Source organism: Echiichthys vipera (assembly GCF_963691815.1).
Source record: "Echiichthys vipera genome assembly, chromosome: 18".
Taxonomy (NCBI): domain Eukaryota; kingdom Metazoa; phylum Chordata; class Actinopteri; order Perciformes; family Trachinidae; genus Echiichthys; species Echiichthys vipera.
In genome coordinates, this window is record NC_139843.1 from 652,866 (window position 1) to 670,365 (window position 17,500).

General features: G+C 43.1%; 2 protein-coding genes across 5 annotated transcripts in view; both read right to left on the minus strand.

The window, feature by feature from the left end:
* The window catches only part of LOC310961063 (protein FAM13C-like), an 8,180-nt gene extending 7,354 nt beyond the window's left edge, over positions 1–826 (minus strand). The window contains exon 1 of the mRNA XM_083933003.1: positions 461–826. Within this exon, the coding sequence (XP_083789129.1) occupies positions 461–692 (232 nt within the window). The 5' untranslated portion in view covers positions 693–826. The remainder of the gene's footprint in view (positions 1–460) is intronic.
* A 3,006-nt stretch (positions 827–3,832) lies between these two features.
* The window catches only part of LOC310961052 (cGMP-dependent protein kinase 1-like), a gene marked incomplete at its 5' end in the record, with an annotated part of 42,559 nt that continues 28,891 nt past the window's right edge, over positions 3,833–17,500 (minus strand). For all 4 annotated transcript variants that reach the window (XM_083932989.1, XM_083932988.1, XM_083932990.1 and 1 more), the window contains 6 exons: positions 3,833–7,599; positions 7,738–7,804; positions 7,885–7,947; positions 16,358–16,480; positions 16,880–17,043; positions 17,297–17,438. In XM_083932989.1, the coding sequence (XP_083789115.1) occupies positions 7,501–7,599; positions 7,738–7,804; positions 7,885–7,947; positions 16,358–16,480; positions 16,880–17,043; positions 17,297–17,438 (658 nt within the window). In that variant the 3' untranslated portion in view covers positions 3,833–7,500. The remainder of the gene's footprint in view (positions 7,600–7,737; positions 7,805–7,884; positions 7,948–16,357; positions 16,481–16,879; positions 17,044–17,296; positions 17,439–17,500) is intronic.

Below are 17,500 nucleotides of genomic sequence, written 5' to 3' on the forward strand. Positions count from 1 at the left end.
AAGAAAGAGGTCAAAGGTCAATGATGATGTTTTTAAACACTCTGTTCAAGCAACGGACAGGAAGTCTTATTGTGAAAGGGTGTTAAAGAGAATCCATATTCTGACGTCTGCATCAAAAAATCTGATCTCACTGATGCAGAACATCTGAAATGAGTGTGTTCCTGCTCAATGCTCTACCACAGCACAGTGTGTGTGTGTGTGTGTGTGTGTGTGTGTGTGTGTGTGTGTGTGTGTGTGTGTGTGTGTGTGTGTGTGTGTGTGTGTGTGTGTGTGTGTGTGTGCGTGTGTGTGTGTGTGTGTTTCCTGGAGCAGCAGTTTGTGAATGGAAGTATATTTAAACGCAGACGTACTCTCCAACGCACGCTGTGAACGTATCCGTAGTATTTCTACTACGCTCACGTGCACGCTCTCACGTGCACGCTCTCACGTGCACGGCTCTGCAGACGACAGGTGTTGGTACCTGGGGGGCTGTTCTCGTCGGCGGGGGCGCCGTGGCACAGAGCCAGCGTCTTCCCTTCCTTCCCCCCGAGCTCCAGCGCCGCGCCGCCGCCGCAGGGGCTCTTCTGCTCCTTGCTGCCCAGGGCAGGGGGGCTCTCCTCTGGGGACGGACCCAGCGAGGGGCCCCCCTCCCCCTCCAGAGCCTGGAGCTTCAGCAGCGAACTCTGCAGGCAGAAGCAGAACATGCCGGACATGCTGCTCCAGAGGTTAGCCTGGTCCCAGGAGGAGGGGGCTGTGACACGGTGGGGCAGTGAGCTGCTGCTACGGATCAGTGAGTCCAGGTGTTAGCCACATCCCAAACTCTGAAGCACCACATGTTGGGGATGGATGTGTAAGGAGGAGGCTTGCTGTTCAGGACGTAGTCTGTCCCCACAATCCAAGAGACGTGAGGGTTATCCTTTAATCCATGAATTAGTCAGGTGTCATCCAGCAGCTCTTCCAGGGATTAGTCAGTTACGCTCCACGTGCAAACTCCAGGAATATAACACCCTTGCTCCAGGGTTTAGTCAGCCCCGGTGGGTGCAGAGCCTCTGATGTTCTCCAGGTATTAGCCCTGTCCGGTGGGTGCAGAGCCTCTGATGTTCTCCAGGTATTAGCCCTGTCCGGTGAGCCTGAGCTCAGCAGTGACGGAGGAGCACAGAGGTTTCCATCCCGTCGTTCTGCACGTTCACCGGTGATGATGCTGCTGCTGCGTCCTCCCCTCTCTCCCCTCAGCCCGATTACTCATCCTCAGGCTCGTGATGGGTGTGTGTGTGTGTGTGTGTGTGTGTGTGTGTGTGTGTGCCTGTGTGTGTGCCTGTGTGTGTGTGTGTGTGTGTGTGTGACGTCTGTGCCCCCCCCCCTCTGGCCTCTCTCCTCCTGATCGTGAGGTTTTTCCCGCATCAGAGGGGGAGGGGCTTATCTCTGACATCACTGAGTGTGTGTGTGTGTGTGTGTGTGTGTGTGTGTGTGTGTGTGTGTGTGTGTGTGGTGTGTGTGTGTGTGTGTCTGAGTCTGTGTGTGTGTGTGTGTGTGTGTGTGAGAGTGTGAACAAACAAGAACAGATATTAATTAAACATACACAACAAATGTTGAAATAAAAATAAATATTTATTTCTGTGTAAATGTTTTTAAATACTTTGTTTAAAAAAGTGTTTATTTTAAATTGAAATCACTTTTATTATAATTTGACGTGTGAGCAGATCACAAACCTTTACCTTATATCTGTTTAATCACATTTATTATTTATTGTTTATTTTCCGAATTAAACATTAAAACATATTAAAGCGGAAAAAACATGTTTTCCATTTTGAGAAGTTTGAAAATGTCCCAAAAACCCAAACTTCTTTAAATTGAGACATTTCTGAAGCGGGTTCTGCTGCTGCGGCTGTTTGGAGCCTGACGCGCCAGACTCCGCTCAGAAATCACGGGATTTAAAGTTTAAATGTTTAAATGTCACTGATTAATGTTTTATAACGACTTTGACTCATTTTAAGGATTATTTTAGAGTCTTAAGATAAATTCGGCAGATGAATAATCCCATAAAAAAGACGGTGTTTTAAATTATTCACATTTTGAGAGTCAGTAGTTTGTGTTCGCTCATAAAAGTCAAACCGGAAACAGTTGAATTTCATGTTGAATTTAAAGGTTTTTCGTGTTTTTGTTTGAACAGAATCACTGAACAAGACTTTAACATTTATAAAAAATATGTTTTTCATTTTGAGAAGTTTGAAAATTCACCGAAAAGTTAAAAAATTAAACGTTAAATTGTTTGAATTTGAATTTAAACGCGTTTCTGTTTAAATCTGTAAATATTATAAATATTAAATATGATTCTTGTTTTAAAGTTCATTTAAAAACATCATAAATATAAATACATAAATATATTTAATATCAAAAACCACGTTTTAGTCAAAATAACACTCACGCGCTGCAGCGACGCTCACGTGCTCACGGCGACACCTGGCGGTCAGTCTGCGCACGGCACTTCCGGTTTCCGGTTTAGAAAAAAACAACAGAACAATAATGATAATAATAACGATAACAACAAAATATAACGACAATAATAATATTAAATAAAAACAATAACAATATAAAAAGTTCGAAGACTTTACAAACGTTTCCTCATATTTTAAAAATAATTTACTCATTTGTTTTCTGTTAATTCTTTATTTTAAATCCTTAAATATGAAAGTTTTGACTTTTGTCACAAATTAAAACAAATACAAATAAAATATTTACATTTAAAACTGAAATCTTTGTTTGAAAAGTGACGTGCAACCGAAAATAAACGTGTTTATTAATATGAACGACGACAACAAACAAACAACAAACAAACAATCAAACAAACAAACAACAACAAACAGGAAATAAGGAACAAAACCAGCTTTTATTTTTCAAACAGATCAAACTTTGGCAAAAATGTTTGTAACAGTCGTAAAACTTTATTAAACTGACCCAGAATCAGCCGCTGTGATCAGAATAACAACAACAATAATAACAATAACAATAATAATAACAATAACAATAATAATGATAACATCAAATACTAAATTCCAAGTATATACAAATAAATCGAGCTTCATCAAAACCACAAAAGAATCCAGACTTTAATATTTAATGTTCTGGTGCAAACAGCATTTTGAAAAATCACTTTTTTATTTAAATTAAAAATCAATAAATTAGTTTTATGACTTTTTCTAAAATAATTCACGTTTTTGTTTCAGTAAAAATTAAATCAGTGAAGTTTAATGTCGTCGGTGTTTTTCCCCTCCAGTCTTTATGCTAAGCTAGGCTAACCTTCCTGTTCAGCCGTGACCTAACACCCTTTCAAAATAAGACTTCCTGTCCGAGCCTCGTGTTCTTGTGTTTGAATAGATCTGAGTTTTTAAAAACATCATAATTTCTCGATCGATTATGTATTTTTGATCGTTCACATGTTCGGACGTTGGTTTTGTTTTGTATGGACCCGTAAATCTTATTTTGAAAGGGTGTCACACCACTGAACAGACGGTAGGCTCCGTTCCCTCTGCAGGTCTTAACATCATCGATGACATCACGCCACAACGGTGTTTACCGAAGACAACATGGCGACGGCAGCGGGATTCTAGGACTTTATGGTTAAATGCTCCAAATGGTGAGAGGACGGAAAATCTGTGAACGGGGGAAAACAGGAAGGAGGAAGATGGAGGACTCAAAAACCTCCCTCTCTCCACAGCCCGCCTGCTTCACTGCTGTCCTCCATCTTTGTTTGATCCTGTCCTCCATCTTTGTTTTGATTCTGTCCTCCATCTTTGTTTGATCCTGTCCTCCATCTTTGTTTGATCCTGTCCTCCATCTTTGTTTTGACTCTGTCCTCCATCTTTGTTTTGATTCTGTCCTCCATCTTTGTTTGATTCTGTCCTCCATCTTTGTTTTGATTCCGTCCTCCATCTCTGTTTGATCCTGTCCTCCATCTTTGTTTGATTCTGTCCTCCATCTTTGTTTGATTCTGTCCTCCATCTTTGTTTGATTCTGTCCTCCATCTTTGTTTTGATCCTGTCCTCCATCTTTGTTTTGATTCCGTCCTCCATCTTTGTTTTGATTCCGTCCTCCATCTTTGTTTGATCCTGTCCTCCATCTTTGTTTTGATTCTGTCCTCCATCGTTGTTTTGATCCTGTCCTCCATCTTTGTTTGATCCTGTCCTCCATCGTTGTTTTGATCCTGTCCTCCATCTTTGTTTGATCCTGTCCTCCATCTTTGTTTGGATCCTGTCCTCCATCTTTGTTTTGATCCTGTCCTCCATCTTTGTTTGATCCTGTCCTCCATCTTTGTTTTGATCCTGTCCTCCATCTTTGTTTTGACTCTGTCCTCCATCTTTGTTTTGATTCCGTCCTCCATCTCTGTTTGATCCTGTCCTCCATCTTTGTTTGATTCTGTCCTCCACCTTTGTTTTGATCCTGTCCTCCATCTTTGTTTGATCCTGTCCTCCATCTTTGTTTTGATTCTGTCCTCCATCTTTGTTTGATTCTGTCCTCCATCTTTGTTTGATCCTGTCCTCCATCTTTGTTTTGATTCTGTCCTCTATCTTTGTTTTGATTCTGTCCTCCATCTTTGTTTTGATCCCGTCCTCCATCTTTGTTTGATCCTGTCCTCCATCTTTGTTTTGATCCTGTCCTCCATCTTTGTTTGATCCTGTCCTCCATCTTTGTTTGATCCTGTCCTCCATCTTTGTTTGATTCTGTCCTCCATCTTTGTTTGATCCTGTCCTCCATCTTTGTTTGATTCTGTCCTCCATCTTTGTTTGATTCTGTCCTCCATCTTTGTTTGATTCTGTCCTCCATCTTTGTTTGATTCTGTCCTCCATCTTTGTTTGATTCTGTCCTCCATCTTTGTTTTGATCCTGTCCTCCATCTTTGTTTGATTCTGTCCTCCATCTTTGTTTGATCCTGTCCTCCATCTTTGTTGGATCCTGTCCTCCATCTTTGTTTGATTCTGTCCTCCATCTTTGTTTGAGTCTGTCCTCCATCTTTGTTTTGATTCTGTCCTCCATCTTTGTTTTGATTCTGTCCTCCATCTTTGTTTGATTCTGTCCTCCATCTTTGTTTTGATTCTGTCCTCCATCTTTGTTTTGATTCTGTCCTCCATCTTTGTTTGATTCTGTCCTCCATCTTTGTTTTGATTCTGTCCTCCATCTTTGTTTTGATTCTGTCCTCCATCTTTGTTTTGATTCTGTCCTCCATCTTTGTTTGATCCTGTCCTCCATCTTTGTTTTGATCCTGTCCTCCATCTTTGTTTTGATCCTGTCCTCCATCTTTGTTTTGATTCTGTCCTCCATCTTTGTTTGATTCTGTCCTCCATCTTTGTTTTGATTCTGTCCTCCATCTTTGTTTTGATTCTGTCCTCCATCTTTGTTTTGATCCTGTCCTCCATCTTTGTTTGATTCTGTCCTCCATCTTTGTTTTGATCCTGTCCTCCATCTTTGTTTGATCCTGTCCTCCATCTTTGTTTTGATCCTGTCCTCCATCTTTGTTTGATCCTGTCCTCCATCTTTGTTTTGATCCTGTGGTGAAAAGTAAACATGCAGCGCTCACAGACGTCACTTCGCTGCTCAGGTCACAGAAACGTCACACGACGGGTTCAGAGCGCGAATACAAAGTTTTATATAAAGCGATTATCACCAAACACACAAACCTGAACCTGAGCTCAACGGTAAAAACAAACGGCCCATAAGAAAAGTGGTGCATGTGTCCGTGAGAGTGCAGTGTTTGTGGGTGAGGGCAACAGATATGTACAAAATATCCGTGTTCATGCTACGACCCGAAGATTCACACCAGAACCAACGACAGAGAGGAAAGTTTCAAAGTGTTCGTGTCACCGAGGAGCTGCTACAGCGAAGGCATGGTGGCGACCCGGAGTCGGCCCGGGTCAGCCTCCGGTCCTTCCTCCTGTGGTCAAACCGGGGTTCAAAGGGTCAGAAGAGCCCCTACGGACCTCCAGACCCCCAAACACGACCTCCAGACATCACAGGACCGGCGACCGTGAGCTCTAACTGGGCTGTGGAGTCTCTGAGGTCTTTAGGACGGATCTGAAGTCCAAGCCGTCGACTGCCTCATGAGTTTGTTCTCACTTGTTTGGAACCATGTTGGGTCCTCGTCCTCGGACGCTACAGCTGGAAGAACCAAAGCCCAACCTGTTCTCCCTGGAAACCCACCAGCACCTCTACACGGGTTCGGTTCCTGCCTCGGGTCGAAGGATGTGCGTGGCTCAGATAGTCCACGCATGAGAGTCTGTTTCTCTGGGAAGCACTTTGTGACGACGTCTCCCTGACCTCCGTCAGACGAACCAGGTTCAGGTTCAGGCAGCAGGTTTCTGGCGTCGTCGCTAACGTCAAAGTTAGCTCTACGTGTTGCAGCAATAAACGGGACATGAAGCAGCAGTGCTGACGGGGAAGACGCCCAACGATGAGCTGCAGCCCAACGAGGGACCAGTGTTGTTCTGAGGCGTTTCAAAGAGGAGGTGCCAGGTTTATGACGGTTCTCTAAAGTCTGAAAGAGCAGAGACGACTTCTCCAGGACATCGTACATGCACTTCTTAAGAACGTGCATGTACGATACGTTTGCAGAAAGGAAGAACCACAAACTCTCAGGCCCTGTTTACACGACAACGATGGCGAGGGACGGCGTTTTTGGGGCTTAAAACCTCCAAAAGGAAAACAACAAGGGGTAAAGACAGCTCTGGGTGCTGTTGTGTGGCAGTGCTTCACAACTCCACCTACACACCTGACGTGCACACGACATCCACTTTACACACTCGAGTGTCACCGTGTGCAGAGTTCCCCCAAACACGCTCGTCTAGTAAAAAGAGAGAGAACGCCACTTTAGAGTTTCCTTTCTCCATCGTCCTCGTCTGAACAGGACCTGAGAGTTCTGGCCGATACGAAGACGTGATAAATAATCATCTTAATATATTTTACATGAAGCAGGAACCCACAGTGGGCGACGGCCTTCAGACGGATGAACTCATGCAAAGTTCGGCTGGAGCCGAACAAGGAACCCGGGTCGTTCCAGGTTCAGAGAAACACGTTTCCTGTCTTGTTTTCACGGTGTAGTGATCACGTCCGTGGTTCTGACTGCTCTCTAAAATCTGGAGGACGACTTTCCCGGGTCGTAAAAGTCAAGAACATGCTCGCACCCCTTGGGACCAGCATGCATCACTCTGAGGTGTCTAGGGCGGATCTGCTGCTCTGAAAGACTTGAGGATGAAGACGTGGTCCTGGTCCTGGATCAGTGGCAGAGCGTCGCTGGGAACAGGCCGGTCGTCTCATGTGGTACCTGAGTCCGGTGCTCTTCCATCCGCTGCCTCGGCACACTCAGGGAAATCTCTCAGGGACATTGGGGATCTGGTTCCTACGGGTCCAACGGCGCTTAAACACAACACAGGCGTGGTCAGGGTAAAAAATGGCACATGAAGCTCGTCTTTGTCCCGGACCTCACCCCCCGCTGTTCAGACGTCGGACCTTGGGGTTTGGGACGCGAGCGGGACTAAAAGTCGTAATCCCATCCGGAGTTGTCGTCCGGAGGCGGCTCGTCTGTGTCTTCAGGGAAACTGTCGAAGTTACCGGTGTCGGTCGGAGAGGAGACCTGCACAGAAGAGCACAGAGTGAGCGGCACGACCGGCCTCCGTCTGCACTAAACACCCGTGCTGTGACGTAAAGCTCGTCGGCCGCTGATCGGTCGATCGAGCAAACGGAGAAAAGAAAATGCTTTACTTGAACTCACATCAGGGGTGATGGGCGGAGTCAGGGTCCCTTTCCTCAGACCCTCCCAGTTAAAACCTTCAAACCACCTGAACACAGAGACACACGTCAGTCTGAGAGACAGCTGCGACGGCCAAACAGGACTCAGCTTCCTGTCCCAGCCACTCACTTGTGCTTCTGGATGTCTTTCACGCCGTTCTTCAGGTTCCCGAGTCTCTCCGAGGGGGCGTCTCTGTGGACACACAGTCACCGTTCACACACTTGTATCAACGACCTCCCTCTCATTGTCCTGAATGCTCTGTTCACTTTTATGCAGACGACACTTTTATTTATGTTTCTAAATTTTCCAAGTCACAAATTCAACAATCACATTTTTTAAATCTTTGTTATCAACGAACAAAAGACTCTTCTACTTATTGTTTTACTCTGGACTCGATGGTAAAGAACAGATCCTGTTATTAATAAAGTGAATGTTGTTTGGTGTTGGAATAAATGTGCATAAAGTAATCTCATATTTACTCAAATTGCCTTTGCATTTTAACTAACATTACTTGGGGTGTGTGTAAAGCCAAGTTGTGCAGAGGTGCTTTGCAGGTCAAGGAAATCAGATAAGCCTGATTGTTAATGTGTCACCAAAAGGGGACCACAGACCCTGCTCAACTGATCAAGGACAGGATATGTCTTGAGTTGCAGCTATGTGACCCTCACCTTAAGAATGGTAATTCATTGTAAACATTGTAACCACCAAAAGCCAATAAAATGAAGGGGTCCGGCAGAGATTACCTCAGAGCGGTAGGAGACTGTAGCTGAACACATCTCTGTCCGTTCTCCTTGCAAGTAAAATAACTCTTGTCTTTCTCTCTTTTGTTAAGTTTTGGGTGTTTTAGGTTTAAACCTGACATTTGGTTTATTGCTTTAAAAACTGCTGACTGTGCAAACACATGTGTTTACGTGTTTATCAAACTCCAGCTGTTCATATTCTTTAGACTCGTCTCTGTAGATTCATTTTCTCCTTCTCTGCTGTTGAACAGACTCTGACGGCTTCATGTTTAAATACGTTCATTTAGATTTTACCTGTTTTCTCTGTTTGTTCCCTGAACGCCTCTTTTTAAAGTCAAACGCTCAAAAACTATCAGGTAAAAACTCCCGTAGACGTCTGTTTGCTTCCATCATTTATATTTGTATCTGCGTCTGTGTTATTGTGTTGTGTTTGTGTAATCCTGCGTCTGTGTTATTGTGTTGTGTTTGTGTAATCCTGCGTCTGTGTTATTGTGTTGTTTTTGTGTAATCCTGCGTCTGTGTTATTGTGTTGTGTTTGTGTAACCCTGCGTCTGTGTTATTGTGTTGTGTTTGTGTAATCTTGCGTCTGTGTTATTGTGTTGTGTTTGTGTAATCCTGCGTCTGTGTTATTGTGTTGTGTTTGTGTAACCCTGCGTCTGTGTTATTGTGTTGTGTTTGTGTAATCCTGCGTCTGTGTTATTGTGTTGTGTTTGTGTAATCTTGCGTCTGTGTTATTGTGTTGTGTTTGTGTAACCCTGCGTCTGTGTTATTGTGTTGTGTTTGTGTAATCCTGCGTCTGTGTTATTGTGTTGTGTTTGTGTAATCTTGCGTCTGTGTTATTGTGTTGTTTTTGTGTAATCCTGCGTCTGTGTTATTGTGTTGTGTTTGTGTAACCCTGCGTCTGTGTTATTGTGTTGTGTTTGTGTAATCTTGCGTCTGTGTTATTGTGTTGTGTTTGTGTAATCCTGCGTCTGTGTTATTGTGTTGTGTTTGTGTAACCCTGCGTCTGTGTTATTGTGTTGTGTTTGTGTAATCCTGCGTCTGTGTTATTGTGTTGTGTTTGTGTAATCTTGCGTCTGTGTTATTGTGTTGTGTTTGTGTAACCCTGCGTCTGTGTTATTGTGTTGTGTTTGTGTAATCCTGCGTCTGTGTTATTGTGTTGTGTTTGTGTAATCTTGCGTCTGTGTTATTGTGTTGTGTTTGTGTAACCCTGCGTCTGTGTTATTGTGTTGTTTTTGTGTAATCCTGCGTCTGTGTTATTGTGTTGTGTTTGTGTAATCCTGCGTCTGTGTTATTGTGTTATGTTTGTGTAATCCTGCGTCTGTGTTATTGTGTTGTGTTTGTGTAATCCTGCGTCTGTGTTATTGTGTTGTGTTTGTGTAATCCTGCGTCTGTGTTATTGTGTTGTGTTTGTGTAATCCTGCGTCTGTGTTATTGTGTTGTGTTTGTGTAATCCTGCGTCTGTGTTATTGTGTTGTGTTTGTGTAACCCTGCGTCTGTGTTATTGTGTTATGTTTGTGTAATCCTGCGTCTGTGTTATTGTGTTGTGTTTGTGTAATCCTGCGTCTGTGTTATTGTGTTGTGTTTGTGTAATCCTGCGTCTGTGTTATTGTGTTGTGTTTGTGTAATCCTGCGTCTGTGTTATTGTGTTGTGTTTGTGTAACCCTGCGTCTGTGTTATCGTGTTGTGTTTGTGTAATCCTGCGTCTGTGTTATTGTGTTGTGTTTGTGTAATCCTGCGTCTGTGTTATTGTGTTGTTTTTGTGTAACCCTGCGTCTGTGTTATTGTGTTGTGTTTGTGTAACCCTGCGTCTGTGTTATTGTGTTGTGTTTGTGTAATCCTGCGTCTGTGTTATTGTGTTGTGTTTGTGTAATCTTGCGTCTGTGTTATTGTGTTGTGTTTGTGTAACCCTGCGTCTGTGTTATTGTGTTGTGTTTGTGTAATCCTGCGTCTGTGTTATTGTGTTGTGTTTGTGTAATCCTGCGTCTGTGTTATTGTGTTGTGTTTGTGTAATCCTGCGTCTGTGTTATTGTGTTGTGTTTGTGTAATCCTGCGTCTGTGTTATTGTTGTGTTTGTGTAACCCTGCGTCTGTGTTATTGTGTTGTTTTTGTGTAATCCTGCGTCTGTGTTATTGTGTTGTGTTTGTGTAATCCTGCGTCTGTGTTATTGTGTTGTGTTTGTGTAATCCTGCGTCTGTGTTATTGTGTTGTGTTTGTGTAATCCTGCGTCTGTGTTATTGTGTTGTGTTTGTGTAATCCTGCGTCTGTGTTATTGTGTTGTGTTTGTGTAATCCTGCGTCTGTGTTATTGTGTTGTTTTTGTGTAATCCTGCGTCTGTGTTATTGTGTTGTGTTTGTGTAATCCTGCGTCTGTGTTATTGTGTTGTGTTTGTGTAATCCTGCGTCTGTGTTATTGTGTTGTTTTTGTGTAATCCTGCGTCTGTGTTATTGTGTTGTGTTTGTGTAATCCTGCGTCTGTGTTATTGTGTTGTTTTTGTGTAATCCTGCGTCTGTGTTATTGTGTTGTGTTTGTGTAACCCTGCGTCTGTGTTATTGTGTTGTGTTTGTGTAATCTTGCGTCTGTGTTATTGTGTTGTGTTTGTGTAATCCTGCGTCTGTGTTATTGTGTTGTGTTTGTGTAACCCTGCGTCTGTGTTATTGTGTTGTGTTTGTGTAATCCTGCGTCTGTGTTATTGTGTTGTGTTTGTGTAATCTTGCGTCTGTGTTATTGTGTTGTGTTTGTGTAACCCTGCGTCTGTGTTATTGTGTTGTGTTTGTGTAATCCTGCGTCTGTGTTATTGTGTTGTGTTTGTGTAATCTTGCGTCTGTGTTATTGTGTTGTTTTTGTGTAATCCTGCGTCTGTGTTATTGTGTTGTGTTTGTGTAACCCTGCGTCTGTGTTATTGTGTTGTGTTTGTGTAATCTTGCGTCTGTGTTATTGTGTTGTGTTTGTGTAATCCTGCGTCTGTGTTATTGTGTTGTGTTTGTGTAACCCTGCGTCTGTGTTATTGTGTTGTGTTTGTGTAATCCTGCGTCTGTGTTATTGTGTTGTGTTTGTGTAATCTTGCGTCTGTGTTATTGTGTTGTGTTTGTGTAACCCTGCGTCTGTGTTATTGTGTTGTGTTTGTGTAATCCTGCGTCTGTGTTATTGTGTTGTGTTTGTGTAATCTTGCGTCTGTGTTATTGTGTTGTGTTTGTGTAACCCTGCGTCTGTGTTATTGTGTTGTTTTTGTGTAATCCTGCGTCTGTGTTATTGTGTTGTGTTTGTGTAATCCTGCGTCTGTGTTATTGTGTTATGTTTGTGTAATCCTGCGTCTGTGTTATTGTGTTGTGTTTGTGTAATCCTGCGTCTGTGTTATTGTGTTGTGTGTTTGTGTAATCCTGCGTCTGTGTTATTGTGTTGTGTTTGTGTAATCCTGCGTCTGTGTTATTGTGTTGTGTTTGTGTAATCCTGCGTCTGTGTTATTGTGTTGTGTTTGTGTAATCCTGCGTCTGTGTTATTGTGTTGTGTTTGTGTAACCCTGCGTCTGTGTTATCGTGTTGTGTTTGTGTAATCCTGCGTCTGTGTTATTGTGTTGTGTTTGTGTAATCCTGCGTCTGTGTTATTGTGTTGTTTTTGTGTAACCCTGCGTCTGTGTTATTGTGTTGTGTTTGTGTAACCCTGCGTCTGTGTTATTGTGTTGTGTTTGTGTAATCCTGCGTCTGTGTTATTGTGTTGTGTTTGTGTAATCTTGCGTCTGTGTTATTGTGTTGTGTTTGTGTAACCCTGCGTCTGTGTTATTGTGTTGTGTTTGTGTAATCCTGCGTCTGTGTTATTGTGTTGTGTTTGTGTAATCCTGCGTCTGTGTTATTGTGTTGTGTTTGTGTAATCCTGCGTCTGTGTTATTGTGTTGTGTTTGTGTAATCCTGCGTCTGTGTTATTGTTGTGTTTGTGTAACCCTGCGTCTGTGTTATTGTGTTGTTTTTGTGTAATCCTGCGTCTGTGTTATTGTGTTGTGTTTGTGTAATCCTGCGTCTGTGTTATTGTGTTGTGTTTGTGTAATCCTGCGTCTGTGTTATTGTGTTGTGTTTGTGTAATCCTGCGTCTGTGTTATTGTGTTGTGTTTGTGTAATCCTGCGTCTGTGTTATTGTGTTGTGTTTGTGTAATCCTGCGTCTGTGTTATTGTGTTGTTTTTGTGTAATCCTGCGTCTGTGTTATTGTGTTGTGTTTGTGTAATCCTGCGTCTGTGTTATTGTGTTGTGTTTGTGTAATCCTGCGTCTGTGTTATTGTGTTGTTTTTGTGTAATCCTGCGTCTGTGTTATTGTGTTGTGTTTGTGTAATCCTGCGTCTGTGTTATTGTGTTGTGTTTGTGTAATCCTGCGTCTGTGTTATTGTGTTGTGTTTGTGTAATCCTGCGTCTGTGTTATTGTGTTGTGTTTGTGTAATCCTGCGTCTGTGTTATTGTGTTGTGTTTGTGTAACCCTGCGTCTGTGTTATTGTGTTGTGTTTGTGTAACCCTGCGTCTGTGTTATTGTGTTGTGTTTGTGTAATCCTGCGTCTGTGTTATTGTGTTGTGTTTGTGTAATCTTGCGTCTGTGTTATTGTGTTGTGTTTGTGTAACCCTGCGTCTGTGTTATTGTGTTGTGTTTGTGTAATCCTGCGTCTGTGTTATTGTGTTGTGTTTGTGTAATCCTGCGTCTGTGTTATTGTGTTGTGTTTGTGTAATCCTGCGTCTGTGTTATTGTGTTGTGTTTGTGTAATCCTGCGTCTGTGTTATTGTGTTGTTTATGTGTAATCCTGCGTCTGTGTTATTGTGTTGTTTTTGTGTAATCCTGCGTCTGTGTTATTGTGTTGTGTTTGTGTAATCCTGCGTCTGTGTTATTGTGTTGTGTTTGTGTAATCTTGCGTCTGTGTTATTGTGTTGTGTTTGTGTAACCCTGCGTCTGTGTTATTGTGTTGTTTATGTGTAACCCTGCGTCTGTGTTATTGTGTTGTGTTTGTGTAATCTTGCGTCTGTGTTATTGTGTTGTGTTTGTGTAATCCTGCGTCTGTGTTATTGTGTTGTGTTTGTGTAATCCTGCGTCTGTGTTATTGTGTTGTGTTTGTGTAACCCTGCGTCTGTGTTATTGTGTTGTGTTTGTGTAATCCTGCGTCTGTGTTATTGTGTTGTGTTTGTGTAATCCTGCGTCTGTGTTATTGTGTTGTGTTTGTGTAATCCTGCGTCTGTGTTATTGTGTTGTGTTTGTGTAATCCTGCGTCTGTGTTATTGTGTTGTTTGTGTAATCCTGCGTCTGTATTATTGTGTTGTGTTTGTGTAACCCTGCGTCTGTGTTATTGTGTTGTGTTTGTGTAATCCTGCGTCTGTGTTATTGTGTTGTGTTTGTGTAATCTTGCGTCTGTGTTATTGTGTTGTGTTTGTGTAATCCTGCGTCTGTGTTATTGTGTTGTTTTTGTGTAATCCTGCGTCTGTGTTATTGTGTTGTGTTTGTGTAACCCTGCGTCTGTGTTATTGTGTTGTGTTTGTGTAATCCTGCGTCTGTGTTATTGTGTTGTTTTTGTGTAATCCTGCGTCTGTGTTATTGTGTTGTGTTTGTGTAACCCTGCGTCTGTGTTATTGTGTTGTGTTTGTGTAATCCTGCGTCTGTGTTATTGTGTTGTGTTTGTGTAACCCTGCGTCTGTGTTATTGTGTTGTTTTTGTGTAATCCTGCGTCTGTGTTATTGTGTTGTTTTTGTGTAACCCTGCGTCTGTGTTATTGTGTTGTTTTTGTGTAATCCTGCGTCTGTGTTATTGTGTTGTTTTTGTGTAATCCTGCGTCTGTGTTATTGTGTTGTGTTTGTGTAATCCTGCGTCTGTGTTATTGTGTTGTGTTTGTGTAATCCTGCGTCTGTGTTATTGTGTTGTGTTTGTGTAATCTTGCGTCTGTGTTATTGTGTTGTTTTTGTGTAATCCTGCGTCTGTGTTATTGTGTTGTGTTTGTGTAATCTTGCGTCTGTGTTATTGTGTTGTGTTTGTGTAACCCTGCGTCTGTGTTATTGTGTTGTGTTTGTGTAATCTTGCGTCTGTGTTATTGTGTTGTTTTTGTGTAATCTTGCGTCTGTGTTATTGTGTTGTGTTTGTGTAATCCTGCGTCTGTGTTATTGTGTTGTGTTTGTGTAATCTTGCGTCTGTGTTATTGTGTTGTGTTTGTGTAATCTTGCGTCTGTGTTATTGTGTTGTGTTTGTGTAATCCTGCGTCTGTGTTATTGTGTTGTGTTTGTGTAATCCTGCGTCTGTGTTATTGTGTTGTGTTTGTGTAATCCTGCGTCTGTGTTATTGTGTTGTGTTTGTGTAATCCTGCGTCTGTGTTATTGTGTTGTGTTTGTGTAATCCTGCGTCTGTGTTATTGTGTTGTGTTTGTGTAACCCTGCGTCTGTGTTATTGTGTTGTGTTTGTGTAATCCTGCGTCTGTGTTATTGTGTTGTTTTTGTGTAATCCTGCGTCTGTGTTATTGTGTTGTGTTTGTGTAATCCTGCGTCTGTGTTATTGTGTTGTGTTTGTGTAACCCTGCGTCTGTGTTATTGTGTTATGTTTGTGTAATCCTGCGTCTGTGTTATTGTGTTGTGTTTGTGTAACCCTGCGTCTGTGTTATTGTGTTATGTTTGTGTAATCCTGCGTCTGTGTTATTGTGTTGTGTTTGTGTAACCCTGCGTCTGTGTTATTGTGTTGTGTTTGTGTAATCCTGCGTCTGTGTTATTGTGTTGTGTTTGTGTAATCTTGCGTCTGTGTTATTGTGTTGTGTTTGTGTAATCCTGCGTCTGTGTTATTGTGTTGTGTTTGTGTAATCCTGCGTCTGTGTTATTGTGTTGTGTTTGTGTAATCTTGCGTCTGTGTTATTGTGTTGTGTTTGTGTAATCCTGCGTCTGTGTTATTGTGTTGTGTTTGTGTAACCCTGCGTCTGTGTTATTGTGTTGTGTTTGTGTAATCCTGCGTCTGTGTTATTGTGTTGTGTTTGTGTAACCCTGCGTCTGTGTTATTGTGTTGTGTTTGTGTAATCCTGCGTCTGTGTTATTGTGTTGTGTTTGTGTAACCCTGCGTCTGTGTTATTGTGTTGTGTTTGTGTAATCCTGCGTCTGTGTTATTGTGTTGTGTTTGTGTAATCCTGCGTCTGTGTTATTGTGTTGTGTTTGTGTAATCCTGCGTCTGTGTTATTGTGTTGTGTTTGTGTAATCCTGCGTCTGTGTTATTGTGTTGTGTTTGTGTAATCCTGCGTCTGTGTTATTGTGTTGTTTTTGTGTAATCCTGCGTCTGTGTTATTGTGTTGTGTTTGTGTAATCCTGCGTCTGTGTTATTGTGTTGTGTTTGTGTAATCCTGCGTCTGTGTTATTGTGTTGTTTTTGTGTAATCCTGCGTCTGTGTTATTGTGTTGTGTTTGTGTAATCCTGCGTCTGTGTTATTGTGTTGTGTTTGTGTAATCCTGCGTCTGTGTTATTGTGTTGTGTTTGTGTAATCCTGCGTCTGTGTTATTGTGTTGTGTTTGTGTAATCTTGCGTCTGTGTTATTGTGTTGTGTTTGTGTAATCCTGCGTCTGTGTTATTGTGTTATGTTTGTGTAATCCTGCGTCTGTGTTATTGTGTTGTGTTTGTGTAATCCTGCGTCTGTGTTATTGTGTTGTGTTTGTGTAATCCTGCGTCTGTGTTATTGTGTTGTGTTTGTGTAATCCTGCGTCTGTGTTATTGTGTTGTGTTTGTGTAATCCTGCGTCTGTGTTATTGTGTTGTGTTTGTGTAACCCTGCGTCTGTGTTATTGTGTTGTGTTTGACGGTTTGTCGTCGTCGTGTCTTTTCCTGCTCCGTCTGTTTTGATCCCGTTCCCTGTCGCTGCTGCGCGGCGACGCCTCCCACCTGCAGAGCTTCCTGATGAGGTTGGCGGCATTCTTGGTGATCTTCTTGGGGAACTCGATCATGTCGATGCCTCTCAGGATGACGTTGTAGGTTTTCATCGGGTCTGGACCTGAGAACGGGGGACTGGAGACACACGGAGACACACAGAGACACACAGAGACACAAGGAGACACACAGAGACACAAGGAGACACACAGAGACACACAGAGACACACGGAGACACACGGAGACACACAGAGACACACGGAGACACACAGAGACACACAGAGACGCACAGAGACACACGGAGACACACAGAGACACACAGAGACACACGGAGACACAAGGAGACACACGGAGACACACAGAGACACACAGAGACACACGGAGACACAAGGAGACACACAGAGACACACGGAGACACACGGAGACACACGGAGACACACAGAGACACACAGAGACAGCGTGAGACACTGTGAGACACCAACAGACGACTCTGCAGACGTCCGCTGAGCTCGGCTGTCGCTGCGGCGCTCGCCTCACCTGCCGGTCAGCAGCTCGTACATCAGGATGCCCAGAGACCAGTAGTCCGCGGAGACGTCGTGACCCTTGTTGAGGATGATCTCCGGGGCGACGTACTCCGGCGTCCCGCAGAACGTCCACGTCTTCTTACAGAAGCCGATCTTCTTGGCGAAACCAAAGTCCACCTGGAGAAAGAGTCAACGGTTCAACACGTCCTCTAGATTCATGTTAGCAGGCGTTTACGCTACAGAACCTTTGATTGGACGCACTTAAGGCGGCGCTGAAAGACCCGACACCGTCACATCTGCTGCAGATGTTTTACCTGCTGCTGCCATTTTAACTTTGTTTTCATTGTTCGACACAAAGACGACCAATCAAAAGACGACGTTTACGACTCTACAGACAAACAAACAGACAGGCAGGTAAACAGGGACTGACCAGTTTGGCGTAGCCCCGGCCGTCCAGGAGGAGGTTTTCGGGCTTCAGGTCTCTGTAGATGATGCCTTTGGCGTGCAGGTAGGCGAAGGCCTCGACCACGCAGGCCGTGTAGAACCTCGTGGTCGAGTCTTCAAAGGAACCTCTGAAACACGCAGAGGGTCAATAACAGCCTCATTCAGACTGATGCTAACGCTAACGTCACCT